The sequence below is a fragment of the Thalassophryne amazonica genome, chromosome 22 (assembly GCF_902500255.1).
Source record: "Thalassophryne amazonica chromosome 22, fThaAma1.1, whole genome shotgun sequence".
Lineage (NCBI taxonomy): Eukaryota > Metazoa > Chordata > Actinopteri > Batrachoidiformes > Batrachoididae > Thalassophryne > Thalassophryne amazonica.
This window is the reverse complement of record NC_047124.1, coordinates 24,153,335-24,174,073: the sequence shown is the minus strand read 5'-3', so window position 1 is coordinate 24,174,073 and position 20,739 is coordinate 24,153,335. Positions and strand designations below refer to the sequence as shown.

Here is a 20,739-nt window from a genome sequence, read left to right as displayed (position 1 = left end):
TGAAAAGCCACTTCTCACAGGACTTTAACCTTGAAATTTTTTTCTAAAGTAAAATTTTGTGCAGAAGTTTGGTGCTCACCTGTCAGTGATGGTATTTGTTGACCTCAAAGTGCCACATCCATTTTAACACACATGCTAAACTAAAGTTTACTGTGTTTTAGATGTGTACAATGTAATAGTAAGAAAAAAAAATTCCTCCCCAGAACTTCCCGTCACTCGTTATGACAAAAGCTACAGCTGGGGAGTCAACAAAGTGCTTTCGAAATCAAAGTGAAGCATCCAGCTTGTGATCACATGACACAAGCATGAAGTCATCTAAGGAAGAGCGGCGGGTGGAAACGCAGAGGAAATGACAGCCTTAAAGCCTTAATGAGGGCAAAGAAATGATCCTGATTAGTTTATGCTGAGGAATCAAATCAGGTCGAATGCATCCGCACCACAAACACAGACAGCGATCATCCACAGGCCACAGGGCAACCCAGAAGCACATACCACCGCCAAAGCCCAGAAATGTGAGAACAAGACCGCTATAAAGTATTCAATCCATGTAATCCTGCAAAAATATTACCAACAGTCTGTGTATAACTTTGCTGTAATCAGATCACAAGGACAAACAAGGAAACAAAATACTTTTTTGTACAATTACAAAATCAAAAAGTTACTTTTTTAAAATTTTGTTGCACAATTTAGACAAGAGCGTAGGAAAAAGCACTTTATTCTTATTCAAATTATTAAGGTACACAAATACTTCACATTACAAAAACGTTTTGCAGATTAAGAGCAAAGGAATTGTTGCTGAAGTTGGAATTGTTTTGAATGATGAGTAGAAAAGTGCAGAGGCGTAAACCAGTACACCTCTTACACAACCCGCTAACATCGGTTTGTATTTATTGGAAAAAATAAATCATACGTTTAGGGGAAGAAAACAAAAAAGCTGATGGAGTGGTTTGAACATTCATCATGACATTATACAACTAATAACATCAACAAATGTGGACTTTTTTAAACATGCAACGGAAAAAAAAAAAAAATCTATAAGTAAGATTGTTTCAGTTCAGGCTACAATTTAAATACACTGAAACCAAAAACACATAATAATGATGAAAATACAAATGACATTCACTGTGACAACAGGTGCAGAAAAAGAAAAAAAAAGAACAAAAAATGTGAAGTACCTCAGAAAAGTGAAATAAATTGTAGGGTTCAAATCATTACACAGTGGTAGCAAAAAGCAGACCTTCTGATGCTTGGAACCAAATGAACCATTTCCTTCAGAAAATACAATTTTAAAAGCTTCACAACAAGAACAGGAAAAAAAAAATTACTGGAAAAAAAAAATTATCACACCAAATGAAACAACTGAGTGAAAAGGAGTCACAATTTTTTAATTCTGAAAACAACACACTGGTTAGATACAATTGAAACACTCAATAAAACAGTTGCTTTAGTAGTTGTTTCAGTCTTTTGAAATATTAACTAAAACAGCTGCTTCTGGAAGCGATTGTCTATTTTGAAGTACGAGAAACAACTATAGTAGTGGCACAATGGGGGGTTCTTTGGTTCAGAACCTCATCCACAGCTTCAAAACACTTTCATAAATGTAGTTTCAAAGAACGACATGAAACAACTGTTTCAGAAAATCAGTTTCAAAATGTTTTCTTTTTTTTTTAAAGTTGCTTAAAGATTCTCCATTTTGAAACAAAACATTAAATGAAGCAAGTGCATTAAAAAAATTATACATTGGTTCAAAACATGAAATACAATTATGGTGACAAGTAGGCAGCGGGGGATTTCCGAGTTCACAAAAACACTCAAAAATAAAATAAAACAGGCGTTTCAAAGAGTGAGTCACCATTTGGAAATCCCCGAACTACAAAGTGAAACATTTCCTTCAGAAAATGACTGCTTTGAAACACTAAATGAAACATCCATCCATTTTCTACACCCGCTTACTCCAATTGAGGGTCGCGGGGGGTGGAGCCTATCCTAGCAGTCATAGGGCGTGAGGCGGGGTACACCCTGGACAGGACGCCAGTCTGTCGCAGGGACGCATATCTTTGGATGTGGGAGGAAGCCGGAGCACCTGGAGGGAACCCACGCAAACACGGGGAGAACACGCAAACTCCATACAGAAAGGCAACAGGTGGGAATCGAACCCATGACCTTTTTGCTGTGAGGCAACAGTGCTAACCACTAAGCCACCATGCTGCCCCTAAATAAAAATGTCATAAAAAAAATTGATTCGCTGTTTTAAAGCACTTGAAGAGCTGAAAGGAACAGATGCTTTTGTGTTGTAACGCAACTGAAACGCTACAATCTAGTGGTTAGAGGACCCCCCCCCCCCCAAAAAAAAAGATTTCCTGGGGAAACAGCTTCACAGGTTCACACTTTGAAGCTTTGAAGGCATCGCAAAAGCTTGGCATCGCTTGCTCTGCATGTTGCTATTCATGCTAATGTCCACTAGGTGGCATGTGGGCGAATTGTGAGAGAGACTTCTTGAAACAAGAATATTAAACGAGGCAGCAAATACTTTTGAAACTCCAAATGTACAAAATGTGCAAACGTTCAAGTGGTTGAGACAAATGCGAAACATCTGCCTTTTGTCAAATGTACAAAAATATGTCAAAATTAATTTCAGAAAACACTGGTTTACGTGTTCCACAATAAATTTATGATGCTTCAAAGTGTCACCTATTCTGAGAGGCACAAACAACTTGTTTTTGTTGAGATGTTGCTTTTTCCTGGAGCGCATCTTGTCAGGAACCACGGACTTGAGATGAAAGAACCTTTTCATTCATCATCGTCTAAATAAAACATACAAGAAGCCAAGTGAAGTCCTCTAACGGGACCAGAGACGTAAGAAATTTAATGTTCAAAGACTCAGTTCCTGGAGTGCAAGAATCAGGTGTTCAGCAAATATTTTAACATACAACAAAACTATATATGTCCTTTATTATAATTCAGTTTGTCTACCACAAATTCAACATGTGAATATTTGGGAATCTACTTGTGTATTCTGCCTAAGATGTGTACTGTTAATTTGTACACAAGGGCCGCGTGTTTTAGCATCGACAGCAGATTGATTTCCATTAAGAGGAAAAGCCTACTTTGATTGAGTCATTAACATGCTATCATGCTAGCGTCCGCATCATATGAGGTGTCTCGTGAAGCTAACATGCTAACCTACAGAAGTTAGCCAACAGGTAGAAATTGTCATCAAAGCTTTTTCCAAAACGAGTAAATGCAAAAAAGAAAAAAAAAAAAAGAAAATGCTAGCCCTTATAATTGCGCTAACTATAACCACGACTTTCCTATACATTTTCACATGGAAATAGAAAGGTTTGGACATCAAAGGATGCAGACACTGCATCACTACAACATCACCACATTTTGGACAATTTAGCCATTTAAAAGTATGAAGCAGAGCTAATGTGGCTAATGCTAGCTCTCAAAAACAAGCCCCAAATTAGCAAAGCCCTCAATTGTTTCAATTTAACACATTTATCATTGTAATTCTCACTATAGTTATATGTATACCCAGAATAAATGTTTGTCACAATAACAGCGGACATGTTCATCATTTGCTATGTCCTTGACATTTGTACAACGGATTTGCAGGAATTAAAGGGGTCATATTGTGCAAAACTGACGTCTGGTTATCTTTTAACCTACAGTTAAATATAATAAATGTAACACAGTTTGTGTCTGCGCATGAAGAAACTACATGACTAATTTATAACGGCTCCTCCTACCCTCTGGAGATGGGGCGGAGCAAGTAGCAGCTTCTTTCCATTTAAAGCAACAGGCATGATTTCCTAAAGACCTGAAATGGTTTTAAAATAATGTATCACTTGTATCACTGATCTGCGTTACGTTGCATTCAAATGTAGGTGATGTGTGACAAACCAGATGTTCTATCCTACTCAACGAAAAGACAACGGAAAATTCCACCACTGCAGCTTGTCAAAACGCCAAACCAGATATTTACGTCCTTTTAACGATAGTGAAAGGCAGAACGCAAGAGATTAATTCTAGATTAATGCCTAGAAACTAGGCAACTCGTGACCGACTTTGAGAAGCACCTGCCAGGATTTCGACCAATGGACGGCTCAACAACTTGCCATCCTATAACCAACAATACGTACCCAATAAAACATAAAACATTACATGATTGATTACATCATTGTAGGGTGTGACTGACTGAAGGTGGAGATATTTAACTCCACCAACGAAGTTGGGCGGAGGTTATGTTTTCATCCGTTTGCTTGTGAACAGCCTGGAATCCACAGTTTTTCATATATCGTTATCCAATTTTTACAGAGGAATCATATCCCAATAGGCAAGAACTGATTCAATTTTCAAGGTCATATGTCAAAGTCAGGAAATATCTTGACAAAATCCCTATCTTTTAACGTTGAACGAATTTTAAAAACTCATAACTCTGTCAAAAAAGACCAAATTTCTTTCATATTTGAAAGTGTTATGTAGGATGGTATCCTATATCGACTGACAAAGTTTGATCTGGATCTGATCGGGATTACAGATTTTGTGGCCATTTAAATTTAACATTGAAAACCCCATTTAATGTATATTTTACATTATATCTTAATCAAAAGGTGCCCCAATAGCTCTCATGTTTGAAAGTGAGGTGCAGACTGGCACTCACAATGGCCTGACAAAGTTTGATCCAGATCTGATCCAGATTGTGGATTTTGTAGACATTTGAATTTAACATTGAAAAGCCCATTTGGTGGACATTTTGCATTATATCTCAATCAAAAGTGCCTCAATCACTCTCACTTGTGATTATGAGGTTCAAACTGACGCTCTCAATAAATAGGCCAAGATGATCCACATCTGTCCGTATTGCAAATTTAGCGGATATTTTATTTTAACATCGAAAAGCCTTTTTGATCTATACTTTTGGAATTTAAGTTTATGAAAAGCCACTTATAACAGGAATTTGAACTTGAAAAGTTTTCTAAGGTAAAATTTTGTAGAATTGGAAACGAGTGTTGACGGAGGTTTGCGCTCGGTGAGAGAGGCGCTCCAACTGATTATTTGATGTCTCAAAATTATTCTGGTCATTGTTATTAAGATGTGGAGAACAAGCCCCCCCCCTTCCCTCCCAATTCTATATTTTTACAGTGCTGCTTATAATGAGTGGATATGGCAACACTGACAAAAAATAATAAGTACGTATACCATCAAAGCAACACAAAACAGCAAAGACAAACACACGACTGTGGGTCAACTGTGGAAATTCCGCCACCTTCTGGTAGGCAGATGGAACTGTTGAAAAATGGGGTTTGAGTCACGAGATGGGAGCAGACAGATGGACGGCTGATGTGGATGAGTGTGTGAGCTGACGAATGTGCTATATAGGGGCGGGAGCTGTTTGCCGTCCGGGTCCAGCTTGGTTCGAGAATTTCTGGGAGTGCCAGCGCGTCTCCTTGTACACAAACCAGGCGTTCCCCGCCCAGATGAACATGTTAAGGAAGCCCAACACCTGGAAGAACAGGATTAGACCACAAATAATAAAAACCAGTCAAATACTAGACAAGAACTGTGATATTGAAATAGGGTGTAAAAGGGGGTTTGGTTGATCCCACTTCTGAACATGACCTTGCCGATTTTCACCAGAAGACATCACGGCTTCTTTTGGGGCCTCGCTGTGACACTGAATGTTTCGGCACTTTCCAAATTCACAGCAAAGACGTGCAACATTTCTCAAGAGAACTTCCACAAAATAACGAGCCACACGTCACATCGTGCTCCGTGTTTCATGACAGCAACTCAGGCTGATCCAGCTCTCCGCCGCGCTCCGATACAACAGTGATTTATGTGAGAGGGCGACGAGACACTTTCATTGTCGACATAAAATTATATGAGGACAACGTCTCCTGTTTTGACAGCCGACAGACTGGATTTGAGACTCGGAGTCAAAGCAGGCAATTGAGGGAAGCAAATTGTAGAGTCGATCAGTGGAACTTGACGAGTGAAATAAGTAATAAAGAATTTTCAAACCGGGCAGATGGAGAGATCTTTTCTGCCCGTCCATCCATGAGGGCTTCTGTTAATTCTGTTCAAATTATATACATACATACATACATACATACATACATACATACATATATATATATATATATATATATATATAAACAAACAAGCAAAAATAATAATTTCTACACTATAGACCAGAACAAGTTGGCAAAACCCCCCAAAAAAACTTTAATTTTGGGCATTTTCACACCTGACAGTCTGGAACGAGGTCTGTATCAAGGTTCGGCTTTTCATAGGTTTGGTCCAGTTAATTTGGTTTCACGTGTCTGAACTTTTCAAATTGGCGAGTAGTTCTATTTGAGTGGAGAAAAATTAGTGAACAGGTTCATTTAGTTACAGGTACATTATCATTATTATTATCATCATCATTGTCGGATGTCAAAATCCAACCCCTCGCCCACAACATGACACCTTGGGTAACGGATTAAGTAGAGGATTGACTGTTGAGGCGAAATATGGTGGGAACCTGTGGCCGCTACAGTAACTATTAAGGCCCAACAGGAACCCAAAACACAAGTTGGCTAATGGGGCTCTGGGTAAACAAGAAGTCCTCAATGGTGGATCAGGTGGAGGAGGTGATGGCCTGTAACCCAACGGCTGTGAAGGCAGATGAAGGGTCCAGGAGGTCCTCAGATTGTCTCGGATTCCCAGCTATCGCACCAGGCTAATGATCTGTCTTGGACTGTGTGTTTGTCGGTGTGCAATGGAATTCCCATGTTAAAAGAACCCATGCCCAGGCATCTCCAGATCGACCATGGATGTTGATATCTTGAATAGGTACAAGAAACGATCTTCCTCACCACCGAAGGATTGCCACAATTATTATCATCATTATTGCTGTTGTATTTTTAAACTGGAGCTTCCACTTCAACTTCATTACTCGTGATTAGTACTACTTCAACAAACAAATGTATGTACTGCACAAAAATTATATTAGGATGCGAAGACTACAAGCATTCCCACGAGCGTGATGACTGATTACCGTATTTTCCAGACTATAAGTCACACTGGAGTATAAGCTGCAGCTATCCAATAAATAAACAAATAAATGCCCCATTAAGAGGAAAAAACATATACAAGTTTCACCAGAGTATCAGTTTAATTTATTTAACAAATCTGATGCCAACCCAACCCAAAATTAATTTAATCAGGGTCTTATTTATTTATTGCTCGAAGTAGCACAAGCTAATAAGCTAATTAGTGCTAGTCCAAGGTGCAAAACATGAGCAAACTGCTTCTTGTCACCAGTGAACAGACAATCATACGTGAGGTCAATGTGCAATGCAATTAAACGTTTGAAATCTCGACATTTATTGATAATCCAAACATTAGTTTAGTCATCAGAAACTAACGAACTAATTAATATTATTGTAAAGGGCACAAAATGTAAGTAAACTACTTCTTTAGGCCACTGAACAAGCGTTCGTATGTGAGGTAGCTGTTTGAAAACTTTTGTAAAATATGTAACGGAGTGTTTTTCAAGTTAGGCACAGGACTCTAACAATAGCTGTTCTTGTTGTCTCACACAGTCCAAACAAGTGCTGTCCCAAGTAATATACACTTTACAAACCCTCTTTTACTCCAGAGCATGGTCTTGTAATTTGAAAACATTTTCATTTTCTTCAAAAACAAATAATGTTTTTCCTTCTTATACTACTACTATTGCTGCTGCTTCTTCTTCTGCCATTTCTGCTTCTTCTACACTAGAATGTTAATGACATTACATCATTCAGTATTCATGACCATCTTGTCACACTTGTACACAGTGCCATCTTGTGGTCATAGATGATATTGCAACATTTTTCCATATACAAGTTGCAGCAGAATATAAGTCACAGGACCTCTCAAACTAGTTAAAAACACAAACCGTGACGTATAGTCCGTAAAATATAGTACTACTGAAATAAGCGATAGGACAAAAAAACAACAATTAAACGAACAATAACTCTGCAGTCACATGGTGGCTGTAAGCAGCAGATGGTCAACCAGATGTTCTCTTGTTTTCAATAAGAGGATGACGGTAAATTCCATGTGTGATGTCATCACCTATCGTCTGCCCTACAATCTACTACTATTATGAGACGGAGCTCTCTTGAGGATTCGTCATGGAAGATGAGAACCGCGTAAGATGTTTTTTCATCTCAGGCAACAAAATAAAAAAAAAATCTGTAGGGTGACCTCTTTAATTTGCCTGACTTGACATCGCGCATCCCGCTGTGCACCTACTGTGCACGTTCACATCATGCTAGTTAGATTTAAGGCTTAAATCAACCATTAGGATGAGGTTACAGTTTTTCTTTTTTTATAAAGGTGTGTCATTGTGAAAATGTGGATTTCTTCTCACCACAGAGATATTCAGGGAACGCATGCTGGCGTAGTCTGTGACCTCACAGGTGATGTTGGTCTGTTTGCAGAGTGTCAGCGTGGTACTGATGCCATCGGTGTTTGTCGCATCCTTGACGTTTTGTAGCCCTTTAGCCCAGGCGGACGAGCAGACCAGCCACAAGAAGACCAAGGCTGCTGTGACCAGAAAGTCCTGGAAATGACCATATCAGACGCACAGATGGCTACCGTTAAAGTACCAGTGACAGGAAGTGATGTCACTGCACACAGAGACGGACTGCTACAGCAGCGACACAATCAATACTTACAAAAATAGGACCAAAGTCGGAGTCCTTGTAGAGGTGCATATAGCCCAAATAGACCAACAGCGCCGCCATGCAGTACAGGAAGCACACAACTGCCACGCCCACAAAGAACTCCACTGAGGAGGCGTAGTCTCCCGCCATGTGTGTCGTCGCAACAGAGTGGTTACAAATCGTGGTGTTTCCATCGATGAGTGGGACCTGGTTTAATCTGCACATAGTTCACGATACGCCACTGAAATAATCATTTACTAGCGTTTATTTATGTTTAAACTTAAGCCACTTTGACACACGCACAAATATGATCCCCGCATTGGTGCGCAATCTTGTGTGCCAATGAGTAAACTCGTCATAAACCGTGCACAAATTTTGTGTAAACCGTGCGAGGCTGCGTAAATTTCGTGGCACTTGCATGAAGTAGTCGTGAACATAGCGCAAACACTGCGTGTCACTGCTCCCAGGGCCTCGCACAGTTTACGCACATTTTACAACAGTTTACGACAGGTTTACTCATTGGCACGTAAGACTGCGTGCCAATGAGTAAACTCATCATAAACTGTGCGGAAATTTTTCGTAAACCTGCAGGGCTGCGTGCCAGTGCACAAGGAAATTTTGAAATGTTCAAAATTTCTGGCACACATAAGTTTCGTGCCATTTGCATGAAGTAGTCATGAATATTGTGCAAACACTGCGTGTCACTGCGCGCAGGGCCTCACACAGTTTTTGCACATTTTACAACAGGTTTACTCATTGGCAATCTTGCGTGCCAGTGCAGGTATCACATTTGTGTGGGTGTCAAGGCAGCTTTCTACAACCCCTGGCAATAATTATCACTGGCCTCAGAGGATGTTCATTCAGTTGTTTAATTTTGTAGAAAAAAAGCAGATCACAGACATGACACAAAACTAAAGTCATTTCAAATGGCAACTTTCTGGCTTTAAGAAACACTATAAGAAATCAGGAAAAATAATTGTGGCAGTCAGTAACGGTTACTTTTTTAGACCAAGCAGAGGAAAAAAAAATATGGAATCACTCAATTCTGAGGAATAAATTATGGAATCACCCTGTAAATTTTCATCCCCAAAACTAACACCTGCATCAAATCAGATCTGCTCGTTAGTCTGCATCTAAAAAGGAGTGAACACACCTTGGAGAGCTGTTGCACCAAGTGGACTGACATGAATCATGGCTCCAACACGAGAGATGTCAATTGAAACAAAGGAGAGGATTATCAAACTCTTAAAAGAGGGTAAATCATCACGCAATGTTGCAAAAGATGTTGGTTGTTCACAGTCAGCTGTGTCTAAACTCTGGACCAAATACAAACAACATGGGAAGGTTGTTAAAGGCAAACATACTGGTAGACCAAGGAAGACATCAAAGCGTCAAGACAGAAAACTTAAAGCAATATGTCTCAAAAATCGAAAATGCACAACAAAACAAATGAGGAACGAATGGGAGGAAACTGGAGTCAACGTCTGTGATCAAATTGTAAGAAACCGCCTAAAGGAAATGGGATTTACATACAGAAAAGCTAAACGAAAGCCATCATTAACACCTAAACAGAAAAAAACAAGGTTACAATGGGCTAAGGAAAAGCAATCGTGGACTGTGGATGACTGGATGAAAGTCATATTCAGTGATGAATCTCAAATCTGCATTGGGCAAGGTGATGATGCTGGAACTTTTGTTTGGTGCCGTTCCAATGAGATTTATAAAGATGACTGCCTGAAGAGAACATGTAAATTTCCACAGTCATTGATGATATGGGGCTGCATGTCAGGTAAAGGCACTGGGGAGATGGCTGTCATTACATCATCAATAAATGCACAAGTTTATGTTGATATTTTGGACACTTTTCTTATCCCATCAATTGAAAGGATGTTTGGGGATGATGAAATCATTTTTCAAGATGATAATGCATCTTGCCATAGAGCAAAAACTGTGAAAACATTCCTTGCAAAAAGACACATAGGGTCAATGTCATGGCCTGAAAATAGTCCGGATCTTAATCCAATTGAAACTCTTTGGTGGAAGTTGAAGAAAATGGTCCATGACAAGGCTCCAACCTGCAAAGCTGATCTGGCAACAGCAATCAGAGAAAGTTGGAGCCAGATTGATGAAGAGTACTGTTTGTCACTCATTAAGTCCATGCCTCAGAGACTGCAAGCTGTTATAAAAGCCAGAGGTGGAGCAACAAAATACTAGTGATGTGTTGGAGCGTTCTTTTGTTTTTCATGATTCCATCATTTTTTTCCTCAGAATTGAGTGATTCCATATTTTTTTCCCTCTGCTTGGTCTAAAAAAGTAACCGTTACTGACTGCCACAATTATATTTCCTGATTTCTTATAGTGTTTCTTAAAGCCAGAAAGTTGCCATTTGAAATGACTTTAGTTTTGTGTCATGTCTGTGATCTGCTTTTTTTCTACAAAATTAAACAACTGAATGAACATCCTCCGAGGCCGGTGATTCCATAATTTTTGCCAGGGGTTGTAATGACAGCCACTGCCACGACGTATTGTGCAGCAGTGCGGAGCCAAAAGTCGTGCAAGTGTCAAGGTGGCTTTAGCCTTTGTGTCATTTGCTGTTTTCCAGTTGTATTTTTATTCATCTGTGCTGGAGTAGTTTCTCAAACCCATAAACTGACTCGAGATGAGCCCCATTTCAAACCGAACAAAGACTCACCGAAACGGGTATTGAAAGTTGGTGGCGAATGTTTCATTGGTGCCATCGCCACAGAAAATGGAGACGATGTTTCTCCCGGAGAATCCTCCACAGGTTCCGAAAGCAAATATGGCCGTGAGCTGTTTGGACAAAGAGAGAGAGAAATTTAAGGAAACTGATGAGTGACGTGAGGAAAAACCTTAGTTTTGGGGAAGATTACCAAAATTAAAAAGTATAGTCATAGTCAGAATAATTGGGACCCCTGAAATTTAAAATCGGTATTTAAAATACATCCAGAAATAACAATGTAATGAAGTGACTTTGTACAATCGGTGTACTTTATAAAATGCCCAAACTTGGTGAAAAACAAGAAAAAGACCATATGAGACAAGAAAACAGATGAACACATGAACAATTTCCAAGTCACCGAGTATGTCTTGGATATCATTTACACACATCATTTATTAAGAAATACAAATAGTAGGATATTGTATGGTAAATCTGAGTGGGCAACAAGGAGACTAGTGAGGGAAGCCATCAAAGCACTTGGGACAATTCTAAAGGCGTTATAGGCTTCTGTAGCCCACAAAATGTGAATATCATTCATGACATACATTTCAGTTTTACGCTTCTGGTGTCAAGCACCTGGCCCTGCTGGGCGAGACCCGCTCCAGGCTCAGTGGCAAATGGGGAGTTTGACTGGGGTGTTACATCTGTCAAACGGTAACACGCGTGAGTTGAGGGGTGGCGCAAAGTGCAGTCATAATCCAAGAAATGGTAGCTGGCTCTATTGGCTCCTCAGCCAAGCACAGACAGGACACCACATCGTGAAGAAATTCACATTTTGGGAGATGTGCGTTCATGTTTCAGGAGATATTTTTCAGTATTCACGTTTTGTAATTCATAGTCCGCGGATAATTTACAATTTGCATCCGATTCACAATTTGGTTTCACAGGATTAAATAGATCCTGGCACTGCTCCACAGAATAGATCTCCATGCTGTCTTATGCCATAACATATCCTATTTTCCACTTTCCCACTTTTGTGCAACTGGATCATGGATAAATTGAGTCTTAATCCCTTATCCTACTTTCGTGCAATGGGGCCCTGGTCTGTTTTCTAACAAAGTCCATCTCTGATGTTACAATGAAGCTGAATGTAGCGGTGACTGTCCAGTTTCTCCAATCACACCCGCAGAATCCTATAACTCCTACAGAGCAGTTATGTCTTCCTTGGTGGCTTCCCTCACTTGCCTCTTTTTTGCACAGTCACTCTCTGTTCTTGAGACCCGATTACTCCAAACAAATTTACCTACTGTCTGTATTTCTGAATGACTGACGAAAATTAACTCCGAGCGCTGTCCCGTTACTAGCTGTTACAAACCGTTCCGCTAGAGTTGTATCTCCATTTAGGCTCAAACAAGACTAAAGCCAGTAAATTAGACAGTAAAAAAACAAGCACAAGGCAAAAACAATTCAAGGCATTCAGTTCTTTTATTTTTTTAAACTTAATAATGTTGGACAATTTTTTAAATATTCTAATTATATAAATTTGGCTCAGCTGTATTAATTTCTGAAACGTTATATTAAAAATTTCATGGTTGCCAATCCCGTCATGATGTCAGAAGCGTGTTTCCATCAAAATGTTGTGATCAAGTTTACGAACTGACGTTTACGACTGACTAAATGGTTTAACAATCCACCCCAAAATGCCATTGTGCCTTTTCACCAAGATGATCACATCGACTCCAAAGATAACAATGTTCTTCTTTGCAGTTTGAGAATATGATTTAAACATTTCTTGCATGCCATTTTACCGGATCAACTAAAAAAAAAAAAGTCTTGGTAATTATTCCAGCACTGACTCCAATTTTTCAACAAGTTATGCAAAAATCCATTTGAAATTAAAAAGGACAATCTCTCTATATTATGATTTACGGCAAACGCAGCGAGCATAAAAATTGAACTCTTCCTGGAAATAATTACAGGACTATTTTATTGTCCAAAAATAAACTGTTCAACCCGCAGACTTTGCCAAAAAAAAAAAAAAAAAAGAAAAAAGAAAAGACCAGTCATGAACACCATGAGCTTGATTTATTGTTGCATTTAATGATTTGTTGGCTTGTAGACAAATTTCGACGTGGCATCGAAATTTCTTTACAGGAGATGAATTTATATAATCTTGGCGTAGGCCGCCAAGTGGTCTCCTTGTATCCCATTCCTAAATTCAGTTTCCACTTCCCAATAGTGAAGATTTGTCTTGTTGTGAGTTGTTAAAGCTAATAATCTGTTGGAGTTCTAGGCCTGTATGCTGTTTATGGTTTAACTAGAGTTTCTATGTTGAGGGAAGAGGAAACATATAAGGAGGTAATATATATATATATACATAAAAGATATATTACCACAATCTTACCACCAGACATCAAAAATCAAAATCATTGATATAAAATAAAAAAACTGAAACATTTAGTGTATATGTAAAATAGTGTGTATATGTAATTTTTTTAATGCACTTGTATTGTTATTATTATTACTACTGTAAACCACTGTATTGTTTTTTGGCAATGAGAATTGTGTAATTTCAAAAGTATTGTATTGACAACTAAATTTCTGGAAAAGTAACAATCCTACAATGTAACAGAAAATTTAAAATGACTTAAGTTAAAAAAAACACTTCAAAAATTTTAGTTTATATGTAATGAGGCTAGCATATATAAAATTTTCACATTCTGAAATAACTGACCAAAAAAAATTTTTCATGACGCTAACCAGTGACCTAAGGTGCATGTCTTTGGCACCACGTCTCTTTGGAAGATCCTTGAATACCACTGGGACGACTTTGTATAAAATGAAGGGTTACGTAAGGAGACTAAAGCCACCTTGACGCATGAATTTTATCCACTCACTGCCATGCAATCTTGCGTGTCAGTGAGTAAACTCTTAGTAAACTGTGCAAGGCTCTGCACGCAATGATACGTACGCACTGACACGCAGCATTTCCAAATAGGATGCGCAACATCTCATGACTAGTTCGTGCAAGTGGCACACAAAATTTATGAGTTCCAAAAATTTGCGTGCCACGCAATCTTGCGCGCCAATGACTAAACTCGTAAATTGCGTGAGGCTCTGCACACAATGACACGCATCGGCACACAGTGTTTGCGAATTGGTTGCGCAATGTTCACAACTAGTTCATGCAAGTGGCACATGAAATTTATGTGTGCCAGAAATTTGCGTGCCACACAATCTTGCGCGCCAATGAGTAAACTCATAGTAAACTGTGCAAGGTCTGCGCAATGATACGTACGCATTGACACGCAGCATTTCCAAATAGGATGCGCAACATTCATGACTAGTTCGTGCAAGTGGCACACAAAATTTATGAGTGCCAAAAATTTGCATGCCACGCAATCTTGCGCGCCAATGAGTAAACTCGTAAATTGCACGAGGCTCTGCGCACAATGACAAGCATCGGCACGCAGTGTTTGCGAATTGGTTGCGCAATGTTCACAACTAGTTCATGCAAGTGGCACATGAAATTTATGTGTGCCAGAAATTTGCGTGCCACGCAATCTTGCGTGCCAATGAGTAAACTCGCTGTAAACTTGGCGAGGCTCTGCGTGCAATGACATGCATCGGCATGCAGTGTGTGCGAATCAGTTGCGCAATGTTCACAACTAGTTTGCGCAAGTGGCACACAAAATTTATGCGTGCCAGAAATTTTGAACACTTCAAAATTTTCTTTGCGCACTGGCACGCAGCCTCGCACGGTTTACTCATTGGCACAGGAGACTGCGTGCCAGTGCGGGGATCAAATTTGTGCAAGTGTCAAGCTGGCTTTAGATAAGGAGCATCAGCTGCATTGTGAGGGGGCGTCAAGGTCGACAATTTGGTCACCTGGCGTGTTTCTCTGTGCATGATGCACCACATTTTTTAGAGATGTGGGGTTGAACGGGCTGTGATGAAGCGCATCACCACTACTTCTTCCTGATCTGATGACTAGAAAAACAAATCTGCTGTAATTTCACGTAAAAACCGACTGGGCCTTCCTCCTTAGACAACATCTAGCGTCACTGGATCACTTCCTAAGCGCTAAATGCGCTGAGCTCAGCGCGGTTCGACCAAATGTCAAAACCAGCAGAGCGCGGCTCCATTTTCCAGCTCGACCTCCTACAGAAGCACGAGGACACCAGGCTCGCCGTCTCTGGTTAGACACACTTTATGCTGCCTCAAATCCAAAAACAGACTAAACCAGAAGAAACGGTTACTATTCATCACATTCCCAAAATGCCTTGCAGCCTTATAAATCCACTCTGTATCTGGCTCTGCGATCTCTGCTGACTGTTTAGTGCTGCTGCTGGAGCAGCTGAAGCATCCACATGTGAAGAAAACCAGCTTTATTTCTGTCCATTTAGTTGCAGGAATCAACCTGAAAAAACATTTATTTTCACATTATCACGTCCACTGTGCAGAAGCAGCAAAATTACAACTGCGCATATGTGCGTGGAAATTATAATGCACAAGTGTATCTAAGGGGTGTGGGTTCAAGCTTCAACCTTCCCCCAAAATAATCCACACGGAACATTCAACCAAATTCACCAAGTGCATCATCTGAAACTCTCAGACTGTGATTCACTGGTTTGAAACACGAAATGAAACTATAACAAAATGCCCACACCCACAGTTCAAAGTATCAGGTGTGTCGAGAAAATGTTACATGGGCTTTTAAATGGTCCAGTTCTCAAATATTAAAATATCCAATAACTATTTTATATATTAGAACAAGGCCAGAAATTTGACCTTTACACTTCTGACCTTGGTCACTAATCGATCCTTCATAACCACGAGGCCATGTTTGATCAAAATCAGATTAGGTGAAGCTTTTAATGCACCGTGCTAACATGGAACAAAAAACAAAAAAAACAAAGGTGATTACAAGCGTGTACGCCTCCGATGCCATTTTATTTGTTTTAATTGAAATAAGCAAATCATTGTGTGAAAGAATTGTTTCATTTACGATTTAAAACGGGAAAAGAAAACAACTGTTTCAGAGATGAACTCTGTGTTTCAAAATGCATCACTGTTTTTTTAAATCAAAATGCTAAATGATAGTGTTGGGGGGAAATCGATTCACGCCAGATGCGCGATTCTTATTCCTTAATGAATCAAACCTTTCAAAAATTGATTTTTAAAATCATGTCTGGGTTTCAACCAGTTTCTCCTCACTGTCGTAAATGTGGAATTGCTGTTGCACATCCCTCTAGGCTTTCACACAAGAGTCTGTTAGTGAATTAGCTCGGATCGCCGTTAGCATGGAGGAGCAACAAATGCAAGAAGTTCAACCCACACCACCAAAGTTAAAAGGAAGTGTTTTGCTGCAATTTGGATTCTACAATGTCCCGGATAAGAAGGAGTTTGATTGACCAACTCTATGTGCAAGCAATGCAAAATGATGGTCAAGCATTGAGCGCGTTTAACACGTCAACACTACGAACTGAAAGAAATGGAGCAGCCGCAGCTGCTAATGCTAGCAGCTGCCCAGCAAACACGGCATCACTTTAACAAACTTTCAACCAATTCCCAACGTGCAAAAACATTCAAAACACCTGCACCCCTACAATGTTGTCAAAAATGAAAGCTTCAGATTTATGATGCAGACAACTGAGCCAAGGTATATCATACCATCACGCGCTATTACTAGCACACTGCAGCACACTTGACTTGATCCTAAAATTAGCAGCTACATGTACTGAATTGATTTAAAATCGAAAATTTTGAGTGAAATTGTGACCCAATGAATCGGAATCGAATTGTGACACAGTAAGCGATTCACACCCCTACTAAATGACGCACTTGCATCTGGAAGTGATTCCGTATACATGGCTGCTCAAATATTCCCTTGAGAAAGTCGCTCACTGTTTTGAAACAAAATTTTCTCAGAAAATGATTTGTTTTGTCAAAAGGCTTCAAAGAACTGTCTGCTTCAGAAAATGAGTCACTGTTTCAAAATGCTTGAAACACTGTGGCGACAACATCTAGTGGACAGATGGCCATCAACAACCGCCCCCCCCCCCACCAAACAAATAAAATTCTGGAAACGCCCCTGCTGTGTTGCAACGAACCAGAAATTTTTCCAAGCGAGGGAAACACAAAGCGAGCACAGTGTCTGTGCCAAACAAAGTCTCGCCCTGAATCAGATGACTTTACTCTGTGATGGTAGGATGAGAAATCAGAACAGCTGAGACAAACTGTAGCTGAACCGCGTTACCGCGCTCGATTCCTCTGACCCCTGACACGCTGAGCAGCACTGATTAATGTACGGTTGGTCCATAGGAAACGTGTCATTTCCTCAGACAAACTATAACTGTGTGCAATATGCGTAATGTGCCAATTTTATGCCATTTTTTTTTCCTAGAGGTAAATTATTGTAAGAGATGCATTAATGTGTAACAGGGAGTCATATGTGCAGCGGAGAATAACTGGCCGGTAAAAGACTGTTCGCCTCTGGAATGTTTTGAAAAGGATTCAAATTCTACACCAATAACTTCATTCAGTTTTGGAAGTTTCAAAAGCCTGAATCATTTGTTTCACAGTGTTTTAAGTGTCCTTAAAACAAAATCAAACAAACAAACAACAAAAAAGACAACATTTCTGAGGCACACTGTTCCATTTAGTGTTTCAAGCATTTCAAAACAGAAACATTACTGTAAAAGGGCAACTTGTTCATTTACTGTTCAAGCAGCAAAAAACTGAAGCAGTTGTTTCATTTACTGCTCAATGCAATACGAAGCTGGTTCATTTAGCCTTTAAAAATTCTTACATTCAAATAACGCTGTTTCATTATGTGAAGCAACCGGTTCGCGAATTGGTTTGAAACAATCATTTTCAGGAAGAGCTGGTTAATTTAGTGTTTTAACTCACTACTCTGAATCATTTTCTGACAACAGGTAAAGCAGTCTTTTTATTTAGTGTCTCAAGTATTTAGAAAAACTGAAAAAGTCATTCTTGGAAGGGAGGTGATTTATTTAGTATTTCGAGTATTTCAATGTAATTAATCATTTTCTGGAACTGCTTCTTTTAGTCTTTCAAACCATTTAATTTTCAAAAGTAATCATTTAGTTATTTAGTGTTGTAAGCATTTTCAAACATTAACTAAATATTTAAATGCAAATGAACACGTTTTGAAAACAACTGGTTTATTTACCATCCTCATGTTTTAAAATGTAGAAAAATGATCTGAAATTGTATATTCAGTGTTATAACTATTTTGTAGCCTTTACTGAACTTTTCCTGCAACCAAGTCTACTTCAAAAAGTGTTTTAATTACTGCAGTATTAATTATGTAATAATGCAATATGGTTAACCTGACAAAAATACATTATTTTTCCAAATATTATGACATACAGCATCTAGAAGTGTATTAATTAACTTTCCCCATAATCGAGCATTATGAAAAGCAAAAAAATAAATATCACAATATTGTAATATGAAATTTAAATGCTGTCATATTTCTTATGTATCGTAAAACACATTGAAATGCCACCCAAATGCTGTGATACACATTGTATTGGAAGATAAGTATCATCCAAGGCCTATTGATGATGGCCTTCTTTACAGAGCTTATCTATACAATATTCAATTCATATTTCTGTTTATATGCTGCAGAGGATAGTCTAATTAATAATTTACAGCCAAACACCAACAGTACATGTCTATAGTGCACTCCAGTAATCCCACTTCATCCTCATGACATACTCTTTTAACATGCCAAATTATAAGACAACAGCATTTATCGTTTTTAAGTTATTACCTACAGAAGCTGACTGCACTCATCTACATTTTTACTTAACTGTACCTGGATTACCATTATAGACTTGCGCAAAAGTTTAGCAATATGTTCACAATGTTGAAGCAGAATAGCGATACGATGGAATGTGACTGCTGGGTTCTGTTCTCACAACAACTGTCATTCTCGTGACGCTCTCGCTAGAACTGTGATTCCAATAGATATGGCAATGGAACGGTCACGCTAAATATAGCCGTTTGTTTGTTTGTTTATCCAGTATTGGCATAATGTAACCTTTTAAATTGTTCAAAGGGTTTCCATCTTACTCCATCCAGAGGTATACTTTAGTATATTTTAGAATGCCATGTGACCCGTAATAGTGGAAAAAAGTGTTTCTTTTACATTTTTCAAAAATAAGTAGCTATTCGTATGTAGCTGTATTAATAATTCCAAATTATGCTTGTACATAGCGCAGCTTTGTTATGGTTAGGCTTAGCGGTCAATGTAATTCTGGAATCTACATATCAATAAATATACGTACAAATACGTATCCTATATTGATCAATAAGACAAACGCTACATACCAATAGAATTTCACTTTATGAATAAGGCTATGTACAGATAGTCAACACCTTTTCAAAATAAAGCTTTTTCAAAATTGGCTGAAAAACCAGTTTACGCGCATGTAAACTTTTTTCTCCCAAAAACACATTTCCATTAAGCATATTTTGGATTCACCCCTTTATGTAATTTGGAGGGTACTGGAAACCCCCAGTGACTTTTTCCAAAAGCAGCTGCTTGAGGGGGCGTTGAACCGACAGCCCACCCCTCGCTACGCCCTTGGTGACAGTCTTTGCACAAGTTTTCTTTTTATAGCAAACATAGAACACAATGCCGTGAAGTAATAGACATAAGTACAAAAATACAAAATAAAAAATGAGCAAAGACTAAATTACGGATAGAAATGAATGTCGTTGAGTCACCGAGATTTGCTGACGAAAGCACTTTAAAGATTTCATTCAAAGAGCGCGATGCGAAAAATCCAAACGCCTTCTGGTTTCTTTTTTTTTTGTCGCCAGAGGATTAGTGACTTTTTCCTCAAAATGGTGATTGGAAAATAAGGATCAGCTGTGACACGATAACTTACCCACTCCACCAGTTTAACGAAGCCCAGCGGCTCCTTCAGCGGCGACAAACTGAGGCGAAAACCGGTCATCATAATCCCAAAAAAGTCACTTTATCCTCGATAGCAACTGTGGACTGGGGGAGCCAGAGAAGGAAGAAAAAAAAAAAGAAAAAGAAAAAAGAGGGGAGTAGTTTGACAAGGTGACGTGGTTTTTACGGCCAACGCCGAGAGGAAAAAAGGGGAGAAAAAAAAAAAGGCTGGTCAAAGTCTTTTGCGCCAAACAGCAAACAAGCATCATTAAACATTATGGGGGTGAAAGAAACAAAAGAAAAAGAAGAGAGGAAAAACACTGTAGTTTCGTGGTGTTTTAAAGTAATTTTATTGGTAAAATGTTTTTTTTTTTTTTTTAGTGCAGCGCTTTGGCGCTTCGTAAAATGCGCAAAACGATGCAACA

General features: G+C 39.0%; 1 protein-coding gene across 1 annotated transcript; it reads right to left on the bottom strand.

The window, feature by feature from the left end:
- Positions 1–5,155: 5,155 nt before the first annotated feature.
- sypl1 (synaptophysin-like 1) lies at positions 5,156–20,501 on the bottom strand. Its single transcript, XM_034163374.1, has 5 exons — positions 20,307–20,501; positions 11,395–11,513; positions 8,715–8,919; positions 8,408–8,599; positions 5,156–5,509 (listed from the first exon to the last, which is right to left on the bottom strand). Exons 1-5 carry the CDS (start codon positions 20,376–20,378, stop codon positions 5,378–5,380), a joined length of 720 nt encoding a protein of 239 aa, XP_034019265.1. The 5' UTR covers positions 20,379–20,501; the 3' UTR covers positions 5,156–5,377.
- Positions 20,502–20,739: the final 238 nt, after the last annotated feature.

Excerpts from the sequence above, each read along its gene's own strand:
- sypl1 (XM_034163374.1), bottom strand. The coding sequence starts at position 20,378 with ATGATGACCGGTTTTCGCCTCAGTTTGTCGCCGCTGAAGGAGCCGCTG. Across the intron at positions 8,920-11,394 it reads AACTTTCAATACCCGTTTCG|ATTAAACCAGGTCCCACTCA; the intron begins GTGAGTCTTTGT and ends AACTATGTGCAG. Across the intron at positions 5,510-8,407 it reads GTTCCCTGAATATCTCTGTG|GTGTTGGGCTTCCTTAACAT; the intron begins GTGAGAAGAAAT and ends CTGTTCTTCCAG.